The sequence below is a fragment of the Sciurus carolinensis genome, chromosome 4 (genome assembly GCF_902686445.1).
Source record: "Sciurus carolinensis chromosome 4, mSciCar1.2, whole genome shotgun sequence".
NCBI classification, from domain to species: Eukaryota; Metazoa; Chordata; class Mammalia; order Rodentia; family Sciuridae; genus Sciurus; species Sciurus carolinensis.
In genome coordinates, this window is record NC_062216.1 from 106,962,313 (window position 1) to 106,981,105 (window position 18,793).

At 38.5% G+C, this 18,793-nt stretch overlaps 1 protein-coding gene across 2 annotated transcripts in view; it reads right to left on the minus strand.

Moving 5' to 3' along the window:
- Positions 1-200: 200 nt before the first annotated feature.
- The window catches only part of Slc38a1 (solute carrier family 38 member 1), a 62,787-nt gene continuing 44,194 nt past the window's right edge, over positions 201-18,793 (minus strand). For both annotated transcript variants that reach the window (XM_047548537.1, XM_047548538.1), the window contains exons 7-17: positions 17,243-17,335; positions 16,880-16,961; positions 15,792-15,874; positions 14,319-14,377; positions 14,088-14,204; positions 12,757-12,836; positions 11,106-11,206; positions 8,930-9,048; positions 8,130-8,271; positions 7,922-8,019; positions 201-6,119 (exon numbers count right to left, since the gene is read on the minus strand). In XM_047548537.1, the coding sequence (XP_047404493.1) occupies positions 6,018-6,119; positions 7,922-8,019; positions 8,130-8,271; positions 8,930-9,048; positions 11,106-11,206; positions 12,757-12,836; positions 14,088-14,204; positions 14,319-14,377; positions 15,792-15,874; positions 16,880-16,961; positions 17,243-17,335 (1,076 nt within the window). In that variant the 3' untranslated portion in view covers positions 201-6,017. The remainder of the gene's footprint in view (positions 6,120-7,921; positions 8,020-8,129; positions 8,272-8,929; positions 9,049-11,105; positions 11,207-12,756; positions 12,837-14,087; positions 14,205-14,318; positions 14,378-15,791; positions 15,875-16,879; positions 16,962-17,242; positions 17,336-18,793) is intronic.

The following is an 18,793-nucleotide window of genomic DNA, read 5'->3' on the forward strand; positions in this document are numbered from 1 at the left end:
TCAGACCAAATGGGTTTCTATCAGAAATTTCTTTTTCTTTTTTAAACATTAGAATCTTAAAATATAATCTTCCATGATCAAAAACAATGAAGAATGTGCACAAAAAAACTTTCTCCAGTGATTCTGAATAGTGTGTATAATACTCAACTGCCTCCAATTGTAGTATTGCATCCCAAAAGAACCAACACAAGACTGTTAAGTACTTTTAGTTCACATTTTTACTGTTTAAAAACTATGTTAACAGAGCAGTTATAGAACAGATCTTCTTACATTTCTTTATTTACACCACACCCTGAAAAAGAAAACAAAACTCTTATTTGATTAACTATGAATAGCAAATTTTTGTGACTTGCAACTCAAATTGCCCATCTGAAACTCATTTACAGGGTTTTTACATTAATAGAACAGTGGTGTGCTACATATACGGGACTCAGATGGAATCTAAGATACACTGGACTCTAGAGAATGGATTATGTACCAACAATTAGGATTCAAGTGTTTGGGGGAAAAACCCTTACATAAGAGATTATGTTGGCCTCAACACTAAAATAAAAGACAAACATGCAACTTTCAATACTTGGTAAAATAACTTTTTTCCCCTTCAAATTTGTGCTCATAGTTAATATTCAGTCCCCCAGCCCCCTGAAATATCCCAAAGTTTAGGAAATGTAGCAATTCAATTTTGGGAAAATAAAAACTAAAAATATTCTCCTAACTTCTGTTTTTATAAATACTGCATAGTGGCATCTTTAACCATGAAAGAATTTTATCAAGAAACAATCTGTCATTTTGGGTGTATCTATTTCTATATGACAATGATTTAGGTTTAAATATTCCTTACTTGTAGCTCAGAGAACTATCATTTAAACAAGTGATTTTAATACCAGAATAAGAATCAACACAGCTACTTCTCAGACACTTCTTTTTCTAAACAATTAAGTAAGGTTTTAAGTTCCAAGTTTACACTGAGAGAATTATGTTACCTGGGATAGAATGTAAAATTGTTCTAATTCTCAAACAAAACCACTAATATCTATGAAAACATTTAATCTTTATATGCAGATACTAGTGACTTCTATTTCAGTGTGGATCAACAACTGCAAAAATATACAGCCTCCTATTTATTTACAATATATTTATATACAAGTGAAGCATTCCTACAATAAGCCTCAGCTGCATAGATTCTTTCTTAAAAACACAAATTTGAGCCTGTGTATAGATAGGCCCAGTTACAGAGCCTTCCTCAGAGAAAACCCCAAAGGAGGATGTCTGCATCCTTGCAAATTTTACACTGTTTTCCAAGAACTCTCCCTTTTAGTTTCAGTGATATTTTTCAGTTGTTAGCCACCCCACCCCCAATTTGTACCTGAAAACCTTATATCATTATAAACAATTCACTGTATTTTAGAGGGAGTATGTTCTGTTGCTAAAGGATCTTGAGTACTGCTAAATGATATTGTTTGTATTGTTGTTTTGAAAGTTGCTGGACATTTGCTTGAATGAGGGAATTATATTCTTAAAGTCTATGCCCTTTCTAAGTCTCAAGTCATTTAAACTGAAAAACTGAGGGATGGTTTTGCTCCAAGGCACAAAATCAAACAGCCAGTATTATAACCACCTTCTACCCACCCCAACTACAAGCGCCTTCCACTAGCGGACTACATTGCAATGGAGCCGAATTGCTACTTTTCAGAGCAGTTTGTAGTTCCTTCAGCAGTGCAGACCTTTCAGTAGAGAATTCACTTTCTTATTTATTTTTGCCACACTGCAGATAGAACTCAGGGCCTGTGCACACTAGGCCAGTGCTCTACCACTGACTGAGAATTCACTTTAGAAGGAGGACAGGATTGATCACCCCAGGAACACACTCTATGGAGAACTGACTTCTGACAGGAATTCAGTATTTCCTCTAAGGTTGCATTTACAAAAGGGATTTTCTTTTAATTTTCCTCAAAAAAGAAGAAAAAAGAAAGAAAAAGGGGGGAATAAAGCCGTACTTTGATTTCTTCACAGCTATAAAAATGTAGTTATCATTGTGCCTTACCCAAAGTGACCCCAAGTGCAGTTTTTGAGTGTTGCACCTGCACTGGTATTTCCAGAGGGAGGGAGCGCAGCGGGTGGCAGCATGAGATTCCTTTGCTTTCCTGCCATTGCAGAGACCTTGTTACGGAGGTGCTTTCCTCCCATCCCTAAGTCTGCGCTCCAATTTTTTTGCCTAGAAACTATCTTCTGAAGCAGGACTCATGGAGAGAACTAATTAACTCAGAGTGGTTCTCAAACTTGATGTGCATTAGAATCACCTGGAGGCCTTGTTCAGATTGCGGCCCCTTTCTGAGAGCGGCCAATTTTGCTGTCTGAGGCCGGGCCTGGGAATGTGCATTCTAACAGGTTCGTGCCTGATGCTGATGCTGCTGGTCTGGGGGATGTGCTTTGAGAACCACTGGCTTGGAGGCTTGAGTCCAGCTCCAGGAAGAAGTCACCCTTGGCAGTAACTGAGGTGTCTTCTGAAATGCTGAGGAATTCTACCACAGTCCTTCGTCTATACCATCCCCCCACCCCCAACTCACGTGCCTTTCTTTTTTTCAACAGGGTGCACGTCAAAAGGAAAGTGGAGCCTTTCTACCCTTCCTCTGGTTACCGGACAGTTAAACTGTGGTCAAGAACACTAAAGCCATTCCAAGTGTCGTGTGCTAGCCTCCACCATACCCTGGCACATAGGAAAAGCTATGCAGCAATGTCTTTTTCTGTAGTGGGCTGGAAAGGAGGTGAACTATGGGAACAAAGAGTCATACAAACAAAAGCAGGCCAGCCTGAGACCTCGGAGGAAAGAAAAGGCGCCAGCTGAGGAATGTCCCTGGTCGTTTACAACCCCCTGGAGGCCCCTCATCCTGCTTCCTCTCCTACCACCAGACTTTCTAGACTTTTTCTCCCTCATCTTTGCTGGAGACCATGATTCAGGCCACCATGGTCACCTGTCACTGGTGGCAGCCCTACCTCACTGTCTGGCAGGTGATGTGTGGCTGGGATGAAGAGTCCAGATTTTACCAGCAAGAGGCAGAGACATTCTTGACAACTCTGAACAAACACCCCTGGGAACCATATCATATTTGGTGGCTTCGATCTTTAGCAGTCATATTACATTATTCTATTTCAGCTAAACTATGGGTTTGATAATCTTTTCTAGCTGGTCTGAGGGCCTAACCTGATTTCTAAAGGAAAATACATTCCAGGTTGCAAACAACCCACAAAGTTTCACAATACAAATTCCTTATAAACTGGTGGTTATCTAAGCCTAAAAAGAGTAGATTTTCTCCCTGTGCATATTTTGCTACCCCTACCTCCAATAAGCGACACATAGTAAATTGGGGATTTATAGTATTCTGTTACCCTTACCAGAGAACAGTTCTAAAGCCACAGTATGAAACTGGCACTGTTCACTAGTGTGGAGATCCTATCTAAGATACAGTATCTTTAGTCTACTAATTTAGCAGAAAAACATCTATAGCACTTGAGTTGTGCTGTTTAAGTTCTACCCAACATTTGCAATACATGTTATTTTTGGATACCAGTGCACTATTTTGAACAAGAAGAGCAGTACACTTCATAGTGAATCCCACACAGGTCATATAATCAGTAATATTTGACAAGTTACAGTAGGGTCTATTATATTCAGTTGACAACAAACTAAACTTACAAAGAAGGGTTGAAAAAGGTGGTAACAGACATCAACAGCCATGTGCTTCCTCTAAATAAATATATTTTAAATAATAAATTTCTTGTTGACACACAAATCCAGAGATCCAAAAAAATTATTACACATCCTAGAATGAACAATTTTATGAATTCACTTTGTGAATGTAAAATGAATGGAGTAATGAAGAAAACGGGCGCAAACTAAACGGGTGCTTACAAACTAAATTATGTATTTTTTAATATAGGGTCATCCCATTCCCTGACTATTTCATTACTTGGTGTTCCAGACCACTCCCAAAAGCCAACTAAATCTGGCTTTGCTCAGTTTCTAACATTGCCCATGTAACATGGAAACTACTGCTGAAAGGGACAAGATGGCTGTGGGCTTAGTAGGTTAAGGGCCTGGGATCTAGGTCAGGTGATCAAATCTAGTTGCCTGAACTCCGACTCAACATGGATGTAATTCTGCAGCATTATATCAAAAGCTATGACAGTGCAAAGCAGGAAATAACCTTCCATTCTCCCCCAAGAGGAACATGACAGGCTTTGATGCCTGCCTTATCTACAGACATTAGTCTCTAAAGGAAGGGAACAATTCCCTGTGACTGACTCCCAGTAAAAGTGAAGGCCTTTGGGGATTCAGGGTGGGAAGGAACACCCAGAGCTAAGTGCCTGGAAACTCTGCCAACCATCTGTGGTTAGATTCTACTTATCTTCAGATAAGAAATCTGTGCTCAGTGAACTTATGTGTTCAGAAAATGCAGCCAGAATACATATAGGTAAAGCATAAGCCCTGTTTCAAGAGACCAGCTCACAGAGCATGCACATTTCTTACCATACCTAAGATAGGGACATGCCAATCACAAGTGATGAAATGGCCCAGCTTTCGGGGGATGCTATTCTGGATGTCCTTAGTGTCCCCCATTCCTGTTCCACTACCTTGTCACAAGCTCTTTATTTTCATCTCTTCATAGTTTACTTCTGCTCCCTTTAGGAGAGGGACTGAGTAAGAGTTTGGGGCAACTCTATCCTGCACAAACCATGCCAGGATTTGGAAGAAGAGTGACAGTGTAGACACTGAGGCCCTCATCTTTCCTGTGGGGAGAAGGAAAGTACACAGTGATTTCACCAGAGCTTCTTCACAAAGACTTTCTGAAAGTTTATTTTCAAGACTGGATGGAGAGTTAATGGAGAAAAAAGAAATGAGGCTTATTTGAGGTACAAAAATCTTGTATTTGTAATAACCTAGATTTATATATATAAAACAAGTCTATTAAAGACTCTCCTAAAGTACCCAATATAAAACAGGAATTTCTTACCCTAGATCGTCCTTACTTAGGGACACGCTATTCTCTGTGGCAAAAAGCTGGTGGACATGACTAAATGCTGTTGGGCTTGTAATTCAGTAAAACATTTCCCCCACTTCAACAATACAGGTATAGAGTTAAAGGTTATCTACATCAGAGGAGTATTTTCTTAGGCATCTTGGACAATCTTTTTACAGTAGGTGCCAGGGGTCTCCCCGAGTAGAAGCTCACTCAGCTTAGAGGAACTATGACACAAGATCCTAAAACAAAAACAAAACTTCATTTATGAGATTACCTAAATGTGAAGTTTAAATCATTTACCAAGGTATTGTACCTACCCCTTCCTAACTGAGGACACTCACAAGGGAATATTTTTCATGGGAGCAGTATGTTGTACCTGCTAGGCAACTGGACAACCCTGATCTGAGCTGCCTTATAAAATGGGCATGCTCAGATTCAGCATAGGGCACGAGCCCGATGACTCTCATATGATTAACCTGGTGTGCTATGTCAACCAAAATAAGCAAATTATTTATGAAAAACTTTTTTTTTTCTGTAAAGCAAAATAAATATATACAATTCAAGATTCTTTTCTAAAAAGGTCCAGATAGTATGAGCTGAACATCAGTAGGAGAATTATTTCAGAACTTGGATGTGTCAACATGATTGGATAAGTCAACATGATTGATGATCATGTGTTCAAAGTTCTGAGACTACAAAGCCACAATAGAGAGTTAGGAGAGTGAAATACAACTGATTTGAAAAGTACTTGAAAAATGTAAATGCATGAAATTTGGGGGGAAAAAGTCCACCATTCCTAAAGAGATCCCAAATCTTAGAGGGGCATGAACTGTTACAGAAACAGGTCTCCATTTTGCAACCAAAGTGCTGTTCCATTTTAAGTATCTTGTACTTTTCTATTTGTTTCTGTAAACTTGCAAAAGAAGTGAAGAGGGGTTGCTGATGTGTGGAGACTTGATGAGCAGCAGACCAGAATGCTTTCCTTCCCGGCTGGTCTCAGTGGCCTTCGTCACTACCTGATGAGCAGGCCCAGTCATAGATGACCAGAGGGATGCTGACCAAGGAGAACAGCACCCCCAGGCCCAAAAAGAGGGCAGCCTGGAGCAACAAAAAGACATGAATTATTTTCAATCCAGCTGACATTTTTTACATGCACCTGGGAAAAAAATAGAAATATTTCCCCCTCTCCCTTTGTGTCCCCTTGTATTTGGAGCTTGTTACAACCATTGCTGAACTGTGAGACTGAATCAGTTGTGTGAATCTGATTCTGCAAGAATGGGAAAATAACAAAAATAAGCTAAGCACAGCTGTCCTCTACATTCTGTTCTTTAACTTCAAGTTCACCTCAAATGTGTCCAGTCTACAAATGACTAGGTATCCTTAGAGCTTTTTCTCAAAGTAACATTAAAAAAAGAAAAAAGAAAAAAAAAATATATATATCTATATCTCCAGGTCATTGTGTTACTTGTTACCTACCAACCTAAGTGATCACTGGCAGGCAGACCTTTCTGTTTGGAAGAGTGGAACAAATACAAGCAAAGGGAAAGTAGGTTTGATCAAGTGAAATCAGAAACAGGTGTCAAGGGGAGATAGCTCAGTCAGTAGAGTGCTTGCCTTGTATGCACAAGGCCCTGGGTTTGATCCCCAGCACTGCAAAAAACAAAACAAAACAAAAAAAAACAGGTGTCAAAAACTAAGTTACTTGGAGGATTGATGAAGGCCATAGGTGGACAGGTAACTAAGCCCAGCATCTGGAGAACTGATTATTATAAGTTGTTTGGCCTTGAGAAAGTCCATTGAGAGTTTTGCAGGGGAAGATGAAGCCTTATGAGAACCAAGGGCTAGCCTGGGAACTGAAGTGTAGAAGAGCTAAGGGAAGCAGATGAAGCAGATGGTGCGGCTGACCAGTCTAACTCCCAGTAGTCTCTGCACAGACAGAGCCCTTGCCTAATGCTATCTGATAGATCCAGTTTTATCTGGGAGTGTGGATGGAGAGGTTCAGAGCATTCATGGACAGCAGGCCTTCACCATTTGTAGATTTCATCTTAGGATATTTCACCATTGTGCCACAGTGAATTCTCCTTCCTCTTTGTTCTTGTGAAGACCCTACAGATAAGGCCTAGAAGGATTTGGAGTTTATGGCTTCCAGGATAAACTAGATGCTCTACCAGCATCAACGATGTTTCTAAATACACAGGATGGTCCCTCCTGCTTCTGGGTCTGTTGACTCAGGTAACATGTGCAATTGCAGTGCTTACACTATCTGGGAGGGCAGCTGAGAAGCCTTCTCCGAGGCCAAGCAAAATGGTGCTCCAGAAGGGACTCATGTAGCAGCCACTTCACCCCTGCTTCCCTCACTGTCTCCAAGTGCACCACCTTCAAGATGCCCTTGAACTTCACCAGACCTGGAAACAAGAATCCCAATATAGAAAGGTAGTTTTTTGAATCCAGGTCTGCTTGCTCCAAAGCATTTCTTTCAAGTCATAAAAAGGCTCTTCAACCTAACTCAGACATTTCATTTAAGGCACCACCTATGCCCTGGGTTGTAGGAAGGAGGTAGTTACGTGACTAGAAATAGTGCAGAAACAGCAGACTGCATCCAATCTTTGAGTCTCTCCATTTCATATCATGCTAAAGACACAGGATTGTAAACATCCATCTCCTGGCTAGTTGATCAGAGTAAAAGCTAACTCACAATCAGAGTAAAAATGGAAAAGAATATTTTGAGGGAATAGAGATTCTGAGTTGAAAATTTTATATCTCCCCAAGGGGAAAACTACAGGGCTAATGTCTCCCTTCAAGGCAACCAAAAGTAGTCTAAGATGGTAGAGAGATAGACTATTTGCTAAATTCAAATGGAAAGCTAATCAGAAAATTAGAGTGGTTGGCAAGAGACATACCCAAATTCTTTGAGTGCCTTTATCTCCGTCCTGGTTTGTGATTTTTAAATAAAGAGATGAAGGAAGAATGAAAATAAGCATATTAGCAGATGTAACTCCTGCAAAGTAAGAAAAAAAGAAGGCGGCTTAGGGTTGTTGTTGTGCAATTTTAACTTTGAACAGCTGCAGTATGTTGTGGAATGATAGGTGGAAAGTCATAAAGCCATACCTACGACTCCAAAAATATCCTTCATGGAGGGTATGAAGATCACCAGCAAGTTGATAATAACCAAGAGTATGAAGGTAACCAAGACATGACGACATAAATTAAACTTTGTTTTCTTAGCCAGTTCAAATAAAGATGAACGAACCTGTAGAAAAAGAAAGCAAGGATTCTGTAAGGGCCTCAGCAGCACACTAAACTTCACATTTCTCAGCAGAATAACTGATTTATTGGTGCACAGGAATCTGTGGAATGTTCTATAATGCCTTGTGAATTTTGAAATAGCTTAACAGTTCTGGACATATGGGGCTTGACTTTAACTGCCAAGTATTCCCATATATGAACAGTAAGTGTTTTCCTCTGGGGTGGATAATTGCTTTAACTAAGATTTGAGTGTTCTCTTCTGGTCTTTCTACATCATTCTCTCATGTATGCCTGAGATTCAACCATTCCATATACGATGGGCTGCAGTTGTGGCTCAGTGGTAGAGCGCCTGCCTAGCATGTGTGAGGCACTGGGTTTCATCCTCAGCACCACTTACAAATAAATAATAAATAAAATGAAGGTAATGTGTTCATCTACAACTTAAAAAAAAAAAAAAAAAAAAAAAAAAAACAACTTCCTCTACAGAGGCTACACTAACTCACAGATCCCACTTGCTGTCCCAAGAGCACGGGGCATCTCAGGCTCTTTGAATGACTAGGGAAGTCACCTGTGGCAGGTTTTTTCTGGAGCAGGGTCCCGAAGGTAAAAAAGAAAGGTGAGACCCCAGGTTTTCTCAGATGGCACTGAGGCCTGTTACTCACTGTGAAAAACAACACCGGCACTGTGAGGATGACAGCAACAATGACAGCCAGCCGCACTGTCAGGATGAGAATGTCATCTTTGCTCTGGTACTTGTGAAGGAGGTCTGAATGCACATTGTCTACAGGGAGGGAAAAGCAAGAGGCTTTGAAAAGGAGACACAGAGCTGTACTGAATGAGTTTTTCTGAACTACCAAGAATGTATAAACCAAAGGGTAAAGAAATATCTATTAAAATCATTTATAAAGTTGAAAAAAAAATCCCCTGTGTGAGATATGCTCCAGTGCTCATGTGCAACTTTAGCTGAAAGGAATGAGAAGCAATCACTAGAAGAAGGTGCCCAGTGGGGCTGCTTCACTGAAACTAATGAACCTGCATGGCTGAGGCACAAGCCCTTCCAAATCTATAGACTCCCCCCAAACCTACAGACTCCCCCCACTGGGAGTTGCTCTTCAAGCTACCCTGACTAGTTGCAGTCTTCCTGGGGGGCTGCAGACACATGAGCATTCTTCCTTCACACTCAACCTCCAGGGGCCAAGCCGGAGAGGCACCCACCTAACCTCACCACCCTCACCACAAACGGGAAAGAACGCTTCTCATCCATGAATGCTTTTCTTGTTATGAGAAAAAAAAAAAAAAAAGTATGCAGTTTATGTACTACTTTGAGTTTCTCTCAGCTCCTAACCTCAGAAAGTGTTATTTGAAAGGCTACCAATGCTGGGACAGCAGTCAAAGAATGGCATGGAAATGCTCATTCTTTTGACAAGAGATCATTTCCCCTCATGTCTCCTTTCAAAAGTTTCTCACTGCACCAGTCTCAAGGTTCTGGGCCTGGAGTTCAAATTCTAATCTGTACCATAGTGCTTGTCTCAGTTACTGAAAAAGGACCAAAGGTTATAATAATAATAATTTTAAAACTCTCATTAGTTTTAAATTTCTTGATTCAGAATTCAAAACCACTTAAAAATCCTTTTTCTTTCATCTAAGAAAAAAGGGTTTGATATTCTATTATTTGTAAAAAAAAAAAAAATGAATTTACAAAGAAAAATCATAGCTTGAAGAAGGTAAAGGTGAGACTGTTCAATTAAAATTAGCTCTCACTCTCTCCCTCCCTCCACCCACCCTACTCCTGTGACTCTGTGGGAACCTCAGAAATACCACTTTCATGCAAAACTTAAACATGCTAGTTATGGAGTCATAAGATAATGGTATTCTCTATTGCTTGTGAAATGGTTATAATACAACTGTATACTCAGAGTAGCCTTTCTCTCTAAACTAAATTAATCTTTAAATGTGTTTCAATTTTGAGGCATTTTTTGTTTATGGTAAAAAAAAAAACACCCCAAAGAAATATTCTTAAGGGCTGGGGTTGTGCTTCAGTGGTAGAGCACCCGCTTCACATGTGTGAGGCCCTGGGTTTGATCCTCAGCAGCACATAAAAAATAAAATAAAGGTATTGTAATATATATATATATATATATATATATATATATATAAAGAAATGTTACTTAATAGAGAGACAATTGTGAAAATATGTATTCAAAATAGGTCCCCAAATGCCACTGAAACATTTTAAACAAAGCTGCAGGGTAATTTGAGTAGGAGAGATTAAGTAGTAAAAGCAGGTAAACTGTTCAGTAAGAGTTACAAATGAAATCTTTCTTTCTTTTTCAGATTTCCTTTAACTTTCTATGTCATTCCTTCCCATCTTTGCAAGGCATCAACTTCCGGTAAACACTTAGCGTTTTATTTTTTAATTAATGTAGAGTGTCATGAGTGTGGCACTCTCCTTTTCCTCACTTCCAGCATCTGTCTCTCTCTTTCTATTAATGGAATCTGACCCAATTTGCAGTGTCAATTAGGAAAAGTCTTCTGTGATGCAGTTTCAAACTTTCCTAAGATGGCATGCTTCTAAAATACAATATCTTTTAAGAACACAATGAGGAGAAAACAATTACAGAATATTGTTTTAGTGATGATTCTATTCTGCAATCTACATGAACGTGTACAAGGACACATCACCATTTACTGTGAAAACAAGACAAAACAAAAAGCCAGCAAAACTAGTGAAAAACTAACTTGGTTGCTCGCTTTAAAGGCCTACATATCATTTTGATATTGATTTTTGCTAATTTATTTACACATACCTGTAAGTATGCGTGGACAGAGGTTACTTACCATAGAACGTCAAGTAGCCAAAAATGGCAGTCAAGAAGTACATAACAAACATGGCGAAAAAGGAGATATTTGAAACCATCTGCATTTTTTTCTGTGATCGACTAAAAACAAACATAAATGAGTTTGAAAATTAAAAAAAATATGACTGTATTGAAGTTCGGGGGTTAACACTGAGGAACATACTAACTTAACTTTCCTTCCATCAGGCTGGGGCAGATCTGGTCAGCTAGAAACCCCCAGCAATTAAGCCAGTTCAAAATAACTTCTTTAATACCAAATGGATGTTGTGAGGGAGTGAGGCATGAACCATACTCCCTTGAGTTTTCTTCTCCATGCTTTTAAAAGGATATCAAGTTCTCATCTGAAGGCCAGACAGTACTTTTTAATATTTGTGTTTATTATCTCCACACTGACTGGGCACAGGAAAAAAAGGCAGAAAAAATTCAAGAGCTCTCCTCCCAGCCGCAGAGATCAGTGGCAGAGGACGAACTTGACCTCAGGAGTTCTGTCTTGAAGCCTGCTGCTATGTGGGCTCTGGTTTGCCCATCAAGTCTCCCCAGGGGTGCACCTGGAAGTCTGTGTATCTCCAGAGCAGAAAGTACACAAGAGATTCCACTGGCAATGAGGGTGGTGGGCTCTCTCTCAGGTCCAGTCTACTCTGGGGTTGGGATGACCCTTTTAAGTTTTTTTTAACTGCTCAAATAATTAATCTACAAGACTGTATTCCATAACAGACCACAGATAGTCATAACATTAAGTGTCCTCATAGAGAATCGGGGACACCATGAGAGTGTGGAAAACAAGGAAACGAGCAGTACACACTTGAGAAAGGGACAAACTAAAAGCCGACCATTAAATTTAAAAGATGCCAAAGACATTATTTAAATTCTCTAACTATAGGATCATACATTTATATGCAGCTTATTAAATGTAGATATTTCAAAATCTGGCCATTTATCAATTAAATATGAAAGGGGAAGAATTAAGAGAGAATTCAATGCTAAATGACATCATTTTTTTTGTTTAAAAATGGAGATAAATAGATATATTATATATCTTTTCTGAATGTAAGACTATGACTTGATGACTATTTTTTTATAGAATAAGTCTGATAATAGTAGGCTAAAAAGGGAACACCGGAGGAAATTTAAAAGTTGGCCTTCAGTCTTCTCTAAAAAGACAATCAAAAATAAATCCATAGAATCATCTTATTTCTAGTTTGTTGCCTTAAGATTAATTTCCTATTGTCTGATTTACCAGCCTTTTCTATCCCCAATCATCAGGGGAACCAAAGACAGTGCATTTGGTAGTTTGCAGATCAGTTTAAAGATTATCATCTACTTGCAAACTAAGCACAAGGGACAAAAAGCAACACAAGTACTTGAACTCTGCTAAGATAATACAATATTTGAAAAATCAAATTAACTAAAAATCCCACAGGATTGGGCATTTTCTGTATTTAGAGTCCAAGAACACTGCAGATTTCTGATTTTTTTTACAATACAGTACTTAAGAAAGGCAAATGTTAGTAAATGTTGAAATTGGGTGATGAATCTGTGGTGGTTCATTATACAAGGTTTTATTTTAATACAGAACTTGCCTACTAATGAGGGGGTATAAAATGACTAAGATCAAAAACTGAATCTCTTACTCTTTAAGCTCACTGTAGATCGGCAGAACTGATGGGTGGCAGACAAACGCAAATGCAATGGTTGGTAAAGCATACACGGTCTATTTGAAAGAAAAAAAAATAAACATTAAGAAAAGACAGCTTTACCATAAAAATTACACAGCTCACTCCAGTATTTCTGAGCTGTTTTTTCTTTTTTTTTTAATCTGACAGCTCTTCAGAATCTCTGGATTATTTGGTAATTAGGAAAGTTTTGATCTCTAAAACAGGAGCAGCTTTTCTCAGAGGGCTTATCTAGCTCTAGCCATTAGGCACTTGTCACATAAAGGCTTTAGATCTGGCCCGCCTACAGTCTGTTTATGCACCCCAGGTGCAATAAACCCATGTTTACGTGGTACTAGTCAGTTACATGCCAATTTTCCTACATCACACTCCCTCACTGGGTCCCCATAGCAGCTCTGAGCAGCAGACAGGCCTTTGCTGTTCTTGGACTCCCTTGGGCAGGTAGGGGATGTGCTTAGGACTTCCACCTCTGTTCGACTGCTCTTTGGCTAGGTCAGGTGCCTCAAAGGGTACTTAAAACATGGCATCTAAAAAGAAAGTTAGTTCCACAGTTCACTACTTTGTCTGTATCCTTAAAGTGAGAGAAAGAGAGAGGGAGAGAAAGACCTATTTAATTTTCTTAGATAAGATTTTTTCAAACTCTCAAATTCAACATAACATACAAAATGAAATTGGTAGAGGAGGGACGACAAGTTAACATATCTTATGTTCTAACTGCTGAGTTTCTGCATGAGACATGTTCCCACAAAACCCTGGGAGATATAGACAAGGATTCTCATTTTGACACAAAGGGTATGATTTTCCTGAGGACTAAAATCCAAGCCTGACAGACTGCATAGTCCACGGTTCCTCATACAATCAACCCTATTTTACAGTATGAACATCTTTTTTTTATGGGTCAATTTGTGGTGGGAGGTCTATATTTCCACTGTGCGAACTAAGCAGGTTTGAGGTATTCCTTTTTGTCACCATCATATAAATGCAGTGGGCTAAGTATGCTATCCTTTGCTTTTAAAGCATCACCCTGTACTCTACCTAAGAAAAGCTGAGACAATTATCCAGAAAGAGATTTTTCACAGAGAACACTCAAGGTTGTCCTAAGCAGGTAAGAGATGAGGGGAAATATATTTGCATACATCTAAAAGGTCTCTGAATGGACTGGAATACAAAAGCAATGGCTCCATGTATTCTTTGAAGAACTAATACATGCAAAACAACAAGAAGTATGAGAAATATATTGCCCTTAATCAAAATATTCATGTTTATCTTTAAAAGATAAGGAAACTTACCTTTGAGTTGAAAGTAACATATTTTGGTGTACACATGTCAGCATTTGTTGAATTAGCATTTGCTGTTGAATTTAGCTCTCGAATACTGCAGGGAATTTGAAATTTCTTATAGATAACCTGGTATTAAAAAGCACAGGAGAAATTATGTAGATTCTATTAAAGCCAAATAATGAATAATCATTTCATGGCTTTGTAGTATGTCAAAATCAAACCATTTCATTCAGTACTTACCACTATTAGGAAAAAAACCATACAGCTCAAGGAAAATCCACTAGTATACCCAAGATATCCTTTAAAAAGTAAAAAGAAAAGAAAAAAGAAAAAAAAAAGCTATTATTATTTCATTTCTTTCAATGCATTATTTGAAGCCTAGCTTGGGACTCCAATAATATGCACATATGCCCATGTGAATACAAGATTTATTATTTGAGAATGCTACTTTATTTGGCAAAAAAATAGGGCTTTGAATAAAAGCATTATATTAGGTGTTTTGATTTCACTGCTCCCTGGCACACCAGAGAACACAGATTCCCAGAATTCAGGGAAAAGGAGCCTCCCAATTTTGGCCCTAGGCCTGTGTGCTGATGTACTCTAAGTCAGTCCTACAGGCAAATTCATTTACTCCTTGATCCTCTGGTAGCTCTTCATTGTGCACTTACTGTGTGCACACTGAGTGTCAATTATAACAATTCTTCCCTCAGATGAGAGGCACACAGATGTGAATTTCTAGGGATAAATGGCCTATCTAAGGAGCTTTACTTGTTCCCCTTAGACTCCAACTGGGATTCTAAGAATTCCATTTGCTGCTGCATAGCCTCCAGGAAGGTGAGTAAGTGGGCTCCTGGGAACTGCATTCTTCTCATCCCTGGGGAAGGGCCCTTCTCTGGGTACACTGAGAAAAGCTACCTCTGGCAGCATAGAAAAGCCTACGCCAACCCAGAAAGTAGAAAATTAAGTACTCAAAAAAAATCTACTTAATGAACTTCATAGAAGCTATAGAAGTGTGACATTTTTTTTAACAAGGGGGAAAAACACTGGTTCCTAATTATTTTTGGAAGAACATTAATCCAAACTTTTGCCTTGAATTAGCCCAGATTTAAAGGAAATGCATCTTAGAGGTTTTTGGCTACACAGCAACCTGGCCTCATTATTCAATGTATGAAATTCCCTTAACACCAGGCATACTTGTCTCCAACTTACAAGCATAGAAACAAATGTCAAAACCAAATGGATATGACTAGGAGATCATCTGTCATTTTTGACTTTAAACTTTTTCACTCTCCTTTCAGCAAGGGAAATCACTGATATTGGCTAGACTCGAAATTTAAGACTGATTCATAATACTTTGGGGTATAAATACAAGTAATTTTCTGTCTTGATATTAAATATGAAAATCTGTCTAAATAATCAGAGTATTTATGACCTCATAGGAGGAGAATTCCATTTTCAGGACTTTTCTTTGAGCAGTCTGTACTGTCGGCCCCAAAACCTTCCCTCTGCTCACCCCAGCTTAATAGAGGGACTGCTCAAGCAATCACATACTGATGTGTTTTCCTCACACATGAACATTGGGCTTGATTAATGCTTGCAATTTATGATTCATTTAATTGTGACCCTGCATGTGGAAGCACAAGGCAAAGTTGTTCATTTTTCTGAATCACATGGGCACTGTAGAGATATGATAAAGGCAAGACTTTTCCTTACCTAAGTTCTTCAAGAGACACAGAGGGAGAATTATGCCAAAGGTAACCATCACCACCAGAACTCGGCCATCCACATACCAGGCTCTGAAAGGCAGGTAATCAGCTAGGTTCTATTTTTTGTTTAGAAAGTGACATTTCCCCTAATCCCCCATGATTTCATGGTATGTTTGAATTTTTATTACTAATTTTACCATTTATTTTTTAATCATTATTCAGATCTTATCCAAACACTTTAACCCAACCACTAATCCTTTTCTACTGCCTCACTACCAGGTAATGAAAGAAGGGGAATAAGTTTTGCCTTTCATTGGCTAAACGTGGCATTCCTTTGAATTATTTATGCAGTTTCGAAGCTGAATGCATACATTGCGTTCTGTCAGATTACAACTTGTCCTATCAATTATTTAAAGAGAAAGTTCCTTTTTGTTTTGCTTGGCTGGTATCAGTGAGAATCCAGTCACCATAGGTAGGCAGTTCTCTTTTGCTAATCCCGTGGATTTGACCTTGAATCCTGAGGATAGAGCACTAGGAACTCTGGCTCCTACAATTCTCCCTCAAAGGAGAACTGTTAAAACAAGGAGTCAAAACATAATTGCTATGCCAAAAGTAGCTGGCAACATTTTCCAGGGTTAGCAAAATCTTTAATGAGGTTCGTTCATATAAATTTTATTCCCCAAATGCTATGAACCTTCTTCAAGAAAGAGGCTAGGGTCTTTTTTTAAAATTTAAAAAAAAATTTTTTACGTGTTCTACTTCTATGTTAAAATACTCTCTATCTGTCCATTTCACAGACACTTAATATAAATTTCAGGCTCTTGGGAAAAAGCAGTATCAATTGCAGCATGACAGATGAATCTATCTTTGAAATGTTCATATTCAAATGGTTCTCCCTGCTTCTTTCATTTATATAGCTCCAAAGAAATTTATTGTTGAACAAAGGAAAAAACAAAACAAAACAAAACAGGAAAAACTCTCTTTCTGCAATTTTCATGAAATATAACTTTTGTTAGCCTGCATTTAAATTAAAAACATTTTAGTTTTATCACACACACACACACATACACCACACACACAAGGTCTATAACTTACGAAAATGCCTCTTCCTTTCCCATTAGAAATTTTATGGCAGAGGGTAGTTCATTTTTTACTATGAAGAGGTAGCTCAGCATTGCTGGAGGAAAATGAGAACATTTTTAGAAAGATGATACAAAGGATCATGTTGCAAGCTATCTGGAAGGTGACTAGCCTGTTCTTAGACTAACCTTCAATAAGACACAAAGGTAGTGTTAGCAGCCCTGGGGGATATTTGCATTTAAGTAAGTAACTGCCTTATATTCCATATGTGATAACTGCTTGAATCATGTCAAACTTTATGTGGATACCCAACTACGAGAAATAGAAAAGGCAAAAACAGTCACACACTTTAGGTATGGAAAAGCATGTTCTCTTTACCTCCAGTGTTCTGTAGAGAGGTGGCTCCAAAGATGACCAGCTTCCCTGTGGTACCAAAGACTTGCTCTCCCAGTTTTTCATAAACCATGCAGCCTATTAAGAGTCAAAATTGAGGAAACAATCCTGTTGACTATTCCCCAAGTTATTTTGTGTCTTTCTCAAACTCATACAAACAGCAGCCATCTTGATTGTGCAAGGATTAAGGCATTACACTGATAAAATAACATCTGACATTTTAAAATGTCAGACATGATCACCATTTCTCCTTTTTCAAGTTGGCTACAGTAGCATTATAATTAAACTCTAGATCATCTGGCTTGTTTTAAAATATCTCTACCTTACTGGAGGGCAATTCCCACTGTCATCTTTTTCTCAGGTTTGGTATGCACCTTTGAAGATTTGATTTAAAAAAGATCATGATGTTTGAGACAAAAAGGTTCTTTTACAATTAACTACCTGAACAGATTAGGCTAACAAAGAGTTATCTTCATAACATTCCATCAATCCCTCTTGTCCTAAATATAATAACAATCTTCTAATAGTCACCGCATAAGAATTCTGATCATTCATAAAATTTAGTTCAAAGAAAACAGCAGACAAATCTGTCCCAAGAGTAATTTGGCTGTAGCAAAATTCTAAAGTGATGAACTAGCTCATATCAGTAAACACTAGGATTCTCAACCATTCATTAAAAACAACAGCAACAAACTGTTTAGCCGGGGATGGTGGCACACATATGTAATCTCAGAGACTCAAAAAGTGAGGCAGGAAGATTCCAAGATCAAGGGCAGCCTGGGCAACTTACAAGTCCCTGTCTCAAAACAAAAAATAAGAAGGGCTATGTGTATGGCTCACTAGGTAGAGTACTTGCCTCCCTGTGGGTGGCCCTGGGTTCAACCCCCAGTACCCCAAAAGAAAAAAAAAAAAAAAAAAAAAAACAGAACAACAACACAAAACAAAACACAATGACCTGTTACACTTTTTTATGACAGTTCAGAAAGCAGCATGGAAGCATGGATCAGGCTATAATTAAACCTTTATTTAATCTTTCATAAGACTGGTGTTTAAACTAGACAATGGCTAGATCCTAAATTTATTACAAAATGTTCCAGTCATCTGTATACAATAATAGCTGGCCAATGTGGTTTTAGCTAATGTAAAAGTCAAAGTATTACAAACATAATCCAGTGTCCCAGGAATAGAAAATAAACACTTCAGGTATTACACTGCCCAGAGAACTTGAAGTCCTTGGTAGCTTGCTCCCTCCCACGCTGCCTCAGGAGTAACATTTTCTCCTTGGAATATGCACCAAAGAGGATAAAAGGTCTATTTACTTTTAAAACCTTGGAGGTTATGATATAAAACATGCAATCTTTGTTCAGGATTTATGAAGGCCTAAGGGAAAACAGAAGCCTTTAAAATGAAGTCATCTTAAAGTAGAAAAACAGACACAACCGAGGGTTCACTTTAAATGACAATGCTATTTGCTCATTGCTCATGACAATTTAAACTTTAGTGCCTGTTTTTCTAGGCAAATACCACAATAAGTCT